The 12,941-nt window shown below is 35.5% G+C and overlaps 2 protein-coding genes across 3 annotated transcripts in view; both read right to left on the bottom strand.

Moving 5' to 3' along the window:
- Positions 1-12,941, bottom strand: part of LOC142337764 (dynactin subunit 4-like) — a 618,078-nt gene that overhangs the window by 220,563 nt on the left and 384,574 nt on the right. The gene's annotated exons all lie outside the window — the stretch shown is intronic.
- Positions 1,020-8,998, bottom strand: LOC142338525 (uncharacterized). The gene is made up of 2 exons (XM_075388310.1): positions 8,744-8,998; positions 1,020-1,671 (listed from the first exon to the last, which is right to left on the bottom strand). Exons 1-2 carry the CDS (start codon positions 8,963-8,965, stop codon positions 1,363-1,365), a joined length of 531 nt encoding a protein of 176 aa, XP_075244425.1. The 5' UTR covers positions 8,966-8,998; the 3' UTR covers positions 1,020-1,362.

Raw genomic sequence — 12,941 nt, 5'->3', positions numbered from 1 at the left:
TTTCTGTCCAAACCAAAAAAAATTTAGGTCAGAAAAAACTGATAGATGGAAAAAGTGAAAGTTTGAACTGAAAATGTTTTCAGTTTCTGACTGGACCGTCAGCATAGATAATAGGAAAAGTACGAGTAGTTATTGATGAAACTTAAGAATATTTTATGAGAAATCACCCGGGGCTAGTAAGCTACAAAATGTGTATCAAGTTCCAAAGCTGAAGTTGAACTGAACGCAGTAGCAGAGGCGAGAAAGGAGGCTAGATTTATTAAACCTAGTATAGTAAATGAACGCAGACGTTGAAAAGTCTTTGAAAGTGTTTGAAGACAATCGAGAACGTATTGCTCTGTGTAAGATATCTAAAAAACATGGCAAGAATAAGCAATAAGTATTGATAGTGCATATCGTTTGAAACCTAGTCCAGTTGAACTACTTATTTACGGATCTCATGCCAGCAGAGACTGTAACGAAAACTTTGCGGAGAACCAAAATTTCTTTCGTGATCTTCTGGGTTCAAACACTTAATATGATAAACGGGTTATAAAATGTATAAAATCAAATCATTTGAGTACTAAGATTATACTCAGTTGAAATCATGTCACGTACTGATTTACACAATTGTTGTTGAGAAATAGCGTAAACTTCACTTGCCAAATATAATGAAATTTTCTGCAACTATTCAATAATTTTTCAGTAGCCCAATAATATTACTTCTGCAGGCTACGGTTTGTGCCTATTGTCACTGTTGTCAACCATCAATTCTTATGACAAAATTGATCAAAAGATTGGACTGCGCTCCCAGAAGCGCATAAATTGAATCCATTCTTATCTGAAACCTTTCAATTCTCGCAGAAAAAGTTAGACTTGAAAATGCAACGTTCAAACTGTTAAGATTTTTGACCTTTTTGTGCTTTCTTTACGCTTTTTCTATATGACCTCTTTTCTGAAATTCACGTTTTTTAATTGCTAAAATCAGGGAGATCTACAATGACAGACTGAAACATAAAACAAAACAGGGGTTAAAACATTTAATCTATTTGAAAGAGTCTATATTTGAAAAGTGCACGGCGTCATAAAATTCGACGATGTGTTATTTAAAAAAAATCATCGACGTTTCTAAGGGTACAAACATATGACAGGAAACAGGGCTGTAAACCTGATCAATTATAGCATGTTAAATAAAATGTTATATCTACAAAATTACGTCAAAGCTCTAAGAGAATATGCAATCATTTCAATACGTTCTAAATCCTCTATCTTTCAATCAAATCAATTAGCAGAAAAAGTTAGCAGAATGTAATCACAGACAACTGCTTGGGAACCGTCTAGAGCTCGATACTGAAGTTGGTGTCGCATCTTGACGCAGAGTCACTACGAAACAGCCTTATCAGCCATTAAATTGACCAGTTCAGTCGATAATGCATGTTTCTTCGAAAGATGACTTTTAAAATTATCTCTTCGACTAATCTCCAATCCACAAATCTCGCATTTGAAAGAGAAACCTGAGTGCTTGGTCTGGAAATGTCTCTTGGCCTCCTGCATTTTGCCAAAAGTAGCATGACACACAGGGCAAATTGGCCGGCCATCTGGCATTCGGCCAAACTCTGGATTTATGCTGCCTATTTGAACAAATGGCGACGTTACAAGAGGTTTTGGAGCAACAACATTAATCCTCGTCACCTAGCGGTTAAAAACAATTAACGTTTTCAGTCATTGAATCGTCCTTGAAGATAACTTAACTCCAGTTACAATAGATCAGAATATAGAATTATGACAAGGGAGCGTAGAATTCTCAATTAGAACTCAGGAAAAAGCCTCTTATCAATAACCATTAACAAATTATTTGAAAATTAAGAGCTCTGGCATGTTGGAACATTCTTCATAGTCTCTCATCACACACATACGTAACGTTTTGCTCGTCATTTGATTTCTTATAAGTTAGTTGGAATAAAGGAAGTACATCTGAATGGAACATAAAACAAACTCTTGGGCTCTGATCGCCGACTTTTAGGTTCGGGGTTATTGTTTATCAATCAAATGCACAACTATGAATAAAAAACCGGCAGGCAATTAAAACCTTGATTGGTAAGTAATGTTCATTTAAGGTTTTCAAAAACGGGTTAAATAGGTTTCTAATTTAACTGGGCAAACTTCAGTCTTGAAAAAAATTATGCACTCAGCTAATCTAAAAATCTCTCAAAAGCGACATTTCATAGAAATTTTATGTAGCATACAATTAAACGCTACAAATGAGAACATTTTGCACTTGTGGTCACCAAAAAAAACTGGAAACATGTTCCAAAAGACAGCTTTGTTGTGATTGAAGATATCCTTCAGGATGCCCGGCACAACCACAAGTAAGCACAACTGGTTACAAAAACATATTTATGTTTGTTATATAGTTATAAATATTCATTTTCAAATTTTTTTTAGAAAAATCAGAAAAGCGGATCTATAGAGCACAGTTCTCTTGTAAACAACAAAGATAAATTGACTTCAGCATTTAATAAAAAATCTCAAGGAAAAATCTTCAAAAGCATTCCATTTGGGAAAAAAATCTTCAAGAACTGTATTTGTTTTGCATGGAAGAAAATTTGCACATCTGCAGTCCTTAAAAACAGTTAAAACAGCCATCAGATGGCCAAAACATCTCGAAATAGATCCAATGTGGCGGAGTTGTCGATGCAATCCACAAAAACTATTTAGGACGTCACTTTTTCAAAGTTCAAAGCTTACAGATAAAATTTGAATTGCTTGTTTTATTTCACATACGCTTATCATCTAAAGACTGAATGGTTATGAACGTAACACATGAGAGCTGGAAAGCAGCATGAGCAGGTGGCCAAAACAGCTCTTTCGAGGTTTGCGACGTGAAAAAATGCAAAAGAAAAACAAACAATATAGCAGGCGAAGTCCTGACCTACAATTAAAGAATTTTCTTGACTTTGAAAAGAAACTATTTCAGAAAAATCCAATCCAAAAAAACAGTAACAATCAAAGTTAAATTACCGCGTGTGAACAAAAAACCACTACCAAGAAAGTGAATTTCTGTTCAAACGCCGTTTTCTCGCACCATTTTAAAATTAGAGTGACACAATTTCACGTCACAGGTAATACTCGCTTTATTGCTCACTTCTTTTTTCGGCATGACCAAAGATAACACTCCAATTTGACTTGAAAAATCAAGAAAATGTGCAGACAGAACTCAGAAAAAACATAGCAGGACAAGTATTCAACAACAATTCTCATAAAAGTCTAAAGAAACCTTCTTAAAAAAAATTTCCGGAAACGAATCGCAATCGTATTTGTCGAAAAACTAGCTTTGCAAAAAACAGCAACTAATAGCGGGAAAAAAATTTCAATCAAAAAACAAATTGGTCAAAAAGAAACAAGCCTAAAATAGAGAAATTCAGTCACTAGTCACTTAATAAACATACACAAATAAATGTACAACGTTTTTATGCAATCGATAAAATGAAATGGCTCGCGCAACATAAGGTAAGCATTGTTAAGCTCACAAACATCTATAACTTTGGAAAAGGAGAAAGCAAAGAAATGGAGAGAAAGGTAACAAATTTCTCTATTTTTGTTCTCCAATTTCTTTAAAAAAACTGCTTGATACCAAAGAACTTTTTAAAAAAGCGTTAAAAGGTGCCTATAATCCTTAGGCTTCAATTCAATTGAAAATAAGAAAAAATTAATGAAATATCGCAGCAGCCGAAAAACTCGTTGCTTGACCTTCAATAACGCATAATAAAGCTTCAACACGATATCATGACAGCACGATCAATGTTTAGTCCAAAATCAGTTTCTGGAGAACAAAAAAACTAAAAGAGGCCTTGAATAGACGAAAAGAATTTCTCACTTGGCAATTTTTCCTTACCTAACATTCCCAGAGTTCCAAAGGAAGCTATGAACAAAAAACTCTGTTTTCTCTGCTCTTCAAAACTGTTCACTGAAAAAAACTAAGTTTTATTAAATCTGTTATACCCAGAAGTTATATGTTAGATTTCACTGTTATGACTATCGGGGAAATGAAAAATTCGTCAATACATTTGTCTAAATTTGTTTAGTGTCCATTGTTCTGTAAATTTTTGAGTTCCTCTTCTACTTGCTTTTCTAGGTGGAGCGATACTCGTCTTCCTTTTAGATGGACAGGGGTATAGTTTGTCCTAAAGTAAGATTTGACCTTATCGTCTATTGACCGTCCTACTCGGGTAGTAAGATTTTTGTATTTAATTGCTAAATCCTTTCTGATCGGGCATGTTGGGGTTGAGTCGATTGAGTTAATGTTCTTACCTTCTGCGTTTGGTGAGTCCTTCTGTTTGAAGTGAATGCGCAGGGGTTTGAACATGTCTCTTCCCACCATTTCGCGGTGTTTGTTGGGTACAACTATGACGTCTGCTCGTCCTTCTCTCCACCGGTTGCATTCAAAATCGCAGTCCAGCGTTGCGAGGTTTTTTATTGGGGTGTCGGTGTAGCTTTTTCGCTGTACAGGATTTATTGTTCTGCTCCATGTGTTAATGTCTCTTTCCTCTATATCTTTTGTCATTTGGTCGGTTACTAGGCTTTTTGAGCCGCATGAGTCCGCCTTGACCTGAAATTTGCTGAGGCCATACTGTATTTGTAATTTTGATGGTGTTGTTGGGTCGTCCTCAGTATCCATCATGTTTACGGAGTTCTCGTCTACGGAGTCCTCATACGTCGAGCGAATTTCCGGGTCAAGTGAAATCATGTTAATTCCTTGCGACGATTATTCGATGCCTTGCTCGCTGACTTCATTCACGGACCTCTGGGATTGCGGTCGGTTCAAGTTCGATCGGCACATATTTGCGTAGTGACTTGGTTTGTTGCATCTTCAACACGGCCGACCAATTGCTTGGCATTTGGCCCTATGGTTGATGTCCCATGGTTGTCCGCAGTTTCTACAAGTGTGGCTGGGGGTCCTGTTGTTGTTGTTGTTCGTCAGTCTTTTTTTAACGCTGGTTAGACCACGAGATGTTGTTTCTGCTTTGCTTGAACAGCGGTAGCGCGAACCTGAGATTTCCATAACAGTGTCTTACCTGCCAATGAATGGACTGGTTGACGAGTCTGTGGGTTGTCTTGCCTGTATTCCTAGTTGGCTTCTTATGCCTAGTTCAATGCTCACAGCTAGCTCGAGGGCTTTTTCTGGTGAACGGGTTGTTTTCAGCAGTTCCTTTTGGATCTCCCGGTCTATTATATTTGCGGTGAATATGTCCCTTAGGAGCTCGTCTTCCGAGTGGGCTTACTGGCAGTGTTCAGCTAGGGACCACAATGCTGAATGGAACTATTCCATTGTTTCTCGCGGTATTGTTTTCGTGTTAATAGCAGGTACTTATCGAACGTAACGTTTCTAGGACGGATGAACGTTTGCTCGAGTTCGTCCCATATCTCTAAGGTAGACCTAGTCTCCACGTTTGTATGGTGAAACTTCCTTGAATGCATTTTTCGTCCTTCGATTCCAAGGCTGAGGTAAATAAGTGATTTGGCTTTTCTATCTGCCATGTCCCATGGTTCATCGCCGCACAAGACTCCTACTCTGTCGATTTGGTTGCATTCATTTTTCCATCTCGCTATTGCCCGGTGATACCTCTTTTGTCGTTCCCTTTCCATTGTTTGCGTCAGGTTTTGGACAGGCTGTTCTTCCACGGGTTCGGGGGCGTAAATGACTGCAGTTGGTCTCTCTTGAAAAAGTTCATCTAATTCGAAGTTTGTGTTAGCAACAACGGCTATTTTGAGTTGGCTCCTCAACTTCTCCCATGGGATTGGTGGGTTACTGCTGAGCTTATCCAAGAATGGCTTAAGTTCTGGTGCCGTGCGTCCTTTCGAATCTGACTGCGCCATGTTATACTCAGAAGTGATACGCTAGTCGTATGATCTATGTGGAATTGCATCAAGAAAGAATAGGTTCAGTGACAACTATTGAATTACAACGTTATGGCAGAACTGCGCTTAGACAGTTGGCTGCCAGTGTATTGGTTGTGGTTGAGGTCACAACTACCTGTCGCTGTTACTATCAATCGTCGGACCATTGAGTCATAGTGTGAACAAAAGTTAAGTACAAACTGCGATTACGTAAGTATCAAATCACTGTACTGAAGGGTCATGTGATACCCAGGTACCATAAAAGCCATGAATTTCGTATTTATTTTGCTCGCTCACCTATCCAATTACTACCGGAACAACTCCGGAAACGGCTGGAAGGGTCTTCTCTGTCAAGAGAGCTACCCGTTTAATTAACTGAAATCAACTAAAACAACTAACAAATTTTTTAAAAACAAAAAGTACAAAAATGCCAAAACCAACTGAACTGAAAAATAAGAGAAATTTAGTCAACTCTAGAGAATCAAAGTACACCTAAAAACAAAAACCTTTGTTGGGAGGGCTGGACGAGAGGTCCAAATGGGCAGGTGGAGGAGGGGGATGAGGGTGTGTGTGTGGGGGGATGAATGAGGGGGTCACACTTTTAAGATTAACAACCTCCCTTCACATCATTAAATTGTCTACTCAAAACAGTTTCCATAAATCGTATACTTAGAGTTTAGTAAGGTGTAAAGCTCTGAGGGAGCACCTCGGCCACTCAAAACCCTGTAGTGTTTACCTGTTTATATCATTTTTGAGGATCAGAAGTTAAAAGGGTAAGACGAAAAAACGGCCGAGAGGAAAATGAATGAACAAGTTCACAGGACTAGTATAATTGATACAAATTTTGTTTGAGAGCAATTAATAGAACGCTCGGAGTGTTCATTTAAAATTTTCTCAACATGATTTATGCATGATTATCGGCAAGTACACCAAAAACAACTCTAAATAAACAATTCACTACAAACAAATATTCTTAAAAACAAAAGAATTAGGCAAACAACCTCAAACACAAGAAATATGTAAAACAAAAAATTACATTTAGCCTATTTTTTCAAATTAAAAAACATAAATCGATATCTATGAAATCAAAAGGCCATAAAAATTATCATAAATTTTAATTGCAGCCAAAAATTACCCCATACACTAAAATCATGAAAAAGTACAAAAACCGCAAAAAAAGGTGTCTAAAACGGCGAAATCAGAAAAAGCTCACGACTGCAAATAAAACTCAAACAAAGGTCGAGATGGTCACAAATGCTTTGAAAAGCACAGATACGATAATAATATGATTTCAAATAACCAATTAAGCGAAAAAAGTAACTAAAAAACTTTTAAAAATGCTTCGAAAACCGCACGTGATGGCAAAATTTTGATCCTATAACAAAAAATTTTTTCAAACCTTGTTTCTAGCTCTAACTCTCTCATCAACGGGACATGAACATGAAATCTCTCTCTCTCTCTCTCTCTCTCTCTCTCTCTCTCTCTCGCCTCCGCTCTTCAATTCGTTCAGGCGGCCGACCTAAGCCCTTAGATTTCACGAGCGGCATTGACTTTTACAACCTATTTTATATACTCCGAAAAATCGATAGAAAGACGCTCAATCAATACTACTCTTCTAGTGATTAAAAAATACAGCACCCTAATTTTTCATGGCCATGCATTTGCCTCTAGATACTTGCTTCAAAAATAGCAACTGACGGCGGCATTCAAGCCAGCTTTTATAAACAACTCATAGCTGAGACACGTTTACGCAAATCCAGTTAAGACTCTGCAGCAATACGTTAACAAGCAGATGCTTGTGGTTTTGAATTTTCACTAAGTGTATAGCTGTCACCTCAGTACAGCAATACTACGGTTTTCTGGGTTTTACCATTCAACGCTCAGTGTAAGAAAACCGAAATACTGCTACACTGAGTTCACAGCTACGCAGCTATTAAAACAGAATTAAAAGACCAAAACCACAAGAATCTGCTTGTTAACGGATTGCTGTAAAGCCTTAACTTGATTTTTAAAAAAATTGTCACACCTACGAATGGTTTATGCAAGCTGCCTCAAATTCTGCTGCCAATTGCTATCTGTAAAGCAAGTATTTAGAGGCAAATCATGCATGACCATGAAGCATGCATGTGCAGGAATGAAGAAAAATATTATTCAATTCGAAGAAAATGATAAATAACAAATTGAAAAACAAGCATCCGAATCCAAAATATAATAGTTCTGATAGATCTTCACAAGTAGCGGCTCAAAATGAATTTTTTTGATGCCCTCTGTTTTATCAAGGACTTACGAAATAGTAGATAACACGGTAAGAGAAATGAAACTGCTTAAGCAACGAAAAAATTCAGAAGAATTAAAATTTGACTTAATTTCACTTTACTGTTTTCTAAATTGTGATACCCTCATCGCCATAAATGTTCTTAAAAAAATCCGATAACGCCTGTGTACCATTCTTGACCCGCAGAAAGTCCCAAAATGAACTAAATAACCAGAAAAACTAATCGTTTTATTTTTTTAAAAAATCCTAATATTGAGTCCTTTATATAAGCGGCTTTATCGTCAAGAATATTTCTCGAGTTGAATTTGAGTCTGACAAAAAAAGATTTAGATCGACACGACAGACACCTGTGTTTCGGAAGTTTACCTACTTTTTGGAAGGTTACACCAAAATTTCGTTTGACAGGCGTTTTAACTTTCAGGCAAACATTTTCAAGTAAATGATTCCTCTGGTCTAATGTTCTATTTCTCTAATTTCCTCACGGCCTGGAACAACCACTGTCTTTATTAATGCAAACTAAACAATATTCCTTGTTATACGGCTCATGCTGGATCATGAATTTCTGCGAAAAGAAACTAACGCCGAAGTTACCTTTTGTGCTTTTGCAAAAGTTGTGTCGTTTGGCTTCCTTTTCAACGTCACAGCTTCTTGCTTCTTCACTGGAGCTGTAAACTGAAAAGTATTATTCGTTATTTGCAGATTTCCGAGACTCTGTAGAGGAACTTCAGAGGTTAAATAAGCGAACAGATTTTGACTGTGTAACAGGTTGATGGCGCAATCACTCAAAGTTAAAGAAAATTGAAAACAGTCCATCAGATCTAGAGACAAATTTCACCAATCAACACCAGACCTGAAACAAAATGGCTCGTGAAAATGCAAAATAGCAGCTTGTATCAACTGCAAAGAAAATTTGCGTGGTTTCTTACAAACTCCTTTTCCAAAACACTAGTATCTGGAAAATCATGCTTGAAATCAGTAGTAGGGTATTTACTGTTAGAAGAGTAAAACTTCTTCCGGCAAAATAATTGAAGCGGTCTGTCTAGACTAAAGAAAAAACGACACTTTAACTCACGATGGCACCAACACAACCAGTTAAAATAAATCGAAACACTCAGATGTAAATTCAATAAGATTTAATAAACCCCGAGACTTGAAAACGTTAAAAATCACATAGACTATTTGTGTGTGAAGTATCTTTATTTTTCGACGTAGACAGTCATGAAAAACACCAAAAACCATCAAATTAATGAATCTCTTTTATATTGAATAAAAAATCTTGCAACTTGCCTGTTAAATTAAAACCCAAAGCACACGTACTGAATATTGCCATGTAATTGCACGTAAACAGCTGCTTAATTTCTTTGTTGACAGAGAAAAGTTTTGCCTAGTTCACAAAAAAGTTGATATTTTAACTTTATCGATTCCGACTAAATTTGCAGTCAGTTGAGCATGTTTTCGACGAGGAGGCTCGGTTATGTGTGTTTGCACATAATGTTCCGACCCCACTCATCCAGGTATTTATTCAATTGTATACAAAATGAGGAAGAGATAGAAAACTTCCAAATATTCACAAATCGTTCAACAAACAACTAAATGAAAAATTGCTGGATTAGAGGGCCCATAAGACTTGCCATTAAACAGAATACTAGACAAGAAAAACAAAGAAATCAAATAATAGAAAACATTAATTACGACAAAAACTCGCAGTCTATATTTAAAAGAAAACACTAAAAAACAAATGCGTATGGAATCATATAAAACCTAAATTCAACAAATCAACATGTACTTCAAAGATATGAGACCTGTCAATAATAACACTCGGTAACAGGTCGACAAATAAGAGCAAAATGGACAAAGTTCAAATATACGTTTCAATTTTTGAAAGCAACCAATTTCAAATTGAAGAACACCAATGCGTATCAACTCGGCTCATTAAAAAGGTTAATTTAAACTTCATAGGAAGCGAACAAGAGCTGTCATTATCCATAATACGTCAGACAACTACACGAAAAACCGCAAAAACGAAAAAAAAATCAATTAAAATTAACAAGAAACCGTTGTCGCAACCGTTGAAACCATAGGCTATCCATGAACATTAAATATCTTCAATTGCGCATTTTTCAACACCAATTGGGCCACTACAAAAGTTTAATAGGAAGAGAAAACCATATTTAATAGAGAAAACCATAAATAATTGGAAGCAGTTAAAACTTTCGCTATAACCTGAAATCAGTAAATAGATTCAAAATGAATTTTTCAAAAAGCAATCAAGGCCTTTGATTTTCAAGAATATGCCGTGACAACAAAAATAAAGACAATTAGAGGCAAAAACAAAAATTCCAATAAACTTTACGAGAATGGTTTTGCAGCCAATAAGCTATTCACTGAAATCTTCGAAAACGTTCTTTTGCTCCTTCTTTCAAAGCCAGTTAGAGCTATCCTTAATGTTATCTTTGAAAAGGGAACAAATGACAACCTCAAACATAGATAAAAATACAAAAATTTTGTAATCATATAAAACCTAAATTCAACAAATCAACATGTACTTCAAAGATATGAGACCTGTCAATAATAACACTCGGTAACAGGTCGACAAATAAGAGCAAAATGGACAAAGTTCAAATATACGTTTCAATTTTTGAAAGCAACCAATTTCAAATTGAAGAACACCAATGCGTATCAACTCGGCTCATTAAAAAGGTTAATTTAAACTTCATAGGAAGCGAACAAGAGCTGTCATTATCCATAATACGTCAGACAACTACACGAAAAACCGCAAAAACGAAAAAAAAATCAATTAAAATTAACAAGAAACCGTTGTCGCAACCGTTGAAACCATAGGCTATCCATGAACATTAAATATCTTCAATTGCGCATTTTTCAACACCAATTGGGCCACTACAAAAGTTTAATAGGAAGAGAAAATCAAAAAACTTTGTGGCAGGGAAACAAAAAACTCAGAAATTGGCAATTAACCAAAAATCACTTTTTCGAAAATGCGTAGTACCAAAGCCTAGAAACCAATAGTTGAAACGAAAAATCATTAAAAGGACTGAATGGCGAGAAAGAAAAATGCAACTTTTATTAACTAGAACGAGGATGCAACCTGTCAATACAGAGAACAAACTACAAAATGACAGAAATAAGATAAAAGTGACAAAACTGAAATATTCACTAATTTTTTAACATTTTTTTCGAAAAATCAAATAAACAATAAACTTTCAACTTAAAACAAAAATCAAGCTTCTTGCTCCCGCTCAGAAAACAACTTAGGCTGGTTGTTATTGAGATTGAATAATAAGACGTCGAAAAACACAACAAATAAGGACAAAACTCAAAATTTATTAAGAAGTTTATCGCAACCTCAGTGTCGAAGCCATTAAAACTATAAAACATTGAAAACCATCAACAATTTTAAATTGGCAGAAATTTTTTTTAATTTCTGCTTTCCTTTCCTGTGATTTTCAATCGGTCTTCTATGTAGAGTGTCTTCGTAAAGAAGGCAACAGAAAGAATCACAAATTTTGAACGGGAGCAAACTCACGAAATTCTTATGAGAACACATCAGCCAAAAACGTAATTAACACTGGAAATATTGTTTGGAGAACAAGAAAATGATGAGCACCGTCAATAATTAGATTAAGTTACTTGCAGACAACAATCAGAACGAAAATTGGAGAGTTCAAAATTATTTAATTCAAAAAATAAATAATTGGAAGCAGTTAAAACTTTCGCTATAACCTGAAATCAGTAAATAGATTCAAAATGAATTTTTCAAAAAGCAATCAAGGCCTTTGATTTTCAAGAATATGCCGTGACAACAAAAATAAAGACAATTAGAGGCAAAAACAAAAATTCCAATAAACTTTACGAGAATGGTTTTGCAGCCAATAAGCTATTCACTGAAATCTTCGAAAACGTTCTTTTGCTCCTTCTTTCAAAGCCAGTTAGAGCTATCCTTAATGTTATCTTTGAAAAGGGAACAAATGACAACCTCAAACATAGATAAAAATACAAAAATTTTGTAGTAAGAAAGCAAAGAAACCATTGGTTAAATATTAAACCACTATAAAGAGAGTTTTTTTTACTTCATTTGTAGAAGATTTTATCTAATATTTGTAACGTACAATTGGACAGAAATAAGATTAAAAATTGTCAAACCTCAAAACTTAACTGAGATTTTTTTAAAAACAAATATATTCAAAGTCATAAGAAGCATTAGCTAACAACTGAAAACAATGTATAGGTTCACTTATAGCTCCTAAAAACCCAATCACACCATTAATTAATAAGACAACGTCCTCGTCGATCAAAAAAGACTGAAATTCGAAAAAATCTAGCTAAAATTTTGACCATAAGACTGGGAAAAAGCCAACCGGCAAGCCTCCTCTACCCCTAACAGTAAAACCGAAAACTTTGTCGATAACAATTTAACAAAAATTTGTTTGGTCAAGAAATACGGAAAAATCCAATAAAAACAAATTCCGTTACTATTCACAGAAATTTAAACCTCGGTAACTCCCTGTAAAAAGCAAAAATCAAAAAAAATCTAATTGATTGCATATTCTACGCTAGACGGGCTTTCTAATGATACCAGTCTCAATTCTCTACAATAAATATATCGATCGGCCAAAATTGACTGAACAAAATAAACCAATTGATTATATAGTTCCTCCCCCACAAGTGGGTCGGAACAATAAACAAAAATTGGAATACCTCAAAAAGCCTTCAATCAATTGATGTAAAATAAAACAGCTTAGTTGTGTCGCGTGAATTATAAAAAAATAAA

This window comes from Convolutriloba macropyga, chromosome 4 (assembly GCF_964194025.1).
Source record: "Convolutriloba macropyga chromosome 4, txConMacr16.3, whole genome shotgun sequence".
Taxonomy (NCBI): Eukaryota; Metazoa; Xenacoelomorpha; order Acoela; family Convolutidae; genus Convolutriloba; species Convolutriloba macropyga.
The sequence above is the reverse complement of the archived record's forward strand: the minus strand, read 5'-3'. Positions and strand labels throughout refer to the sequence as shown.

Bases quoted from the DNA above. Each gene is read 5' to 3' on its own strand.
- LOC142338525 (XM_075388310.1), bottom strand. From the start codon at position 8,965: ATGGACTGTTTTCAATTTTCTTTAACTTTGAGTGATTGCGCCATCAAC. The intron at 1,672-8,743 runs GTAACTTCGGCG...TTTAACCGCTAG, and splicing joins CTTTTGCAAAAGCACAAAAG to GTGACGAGGATTAATGTTGT.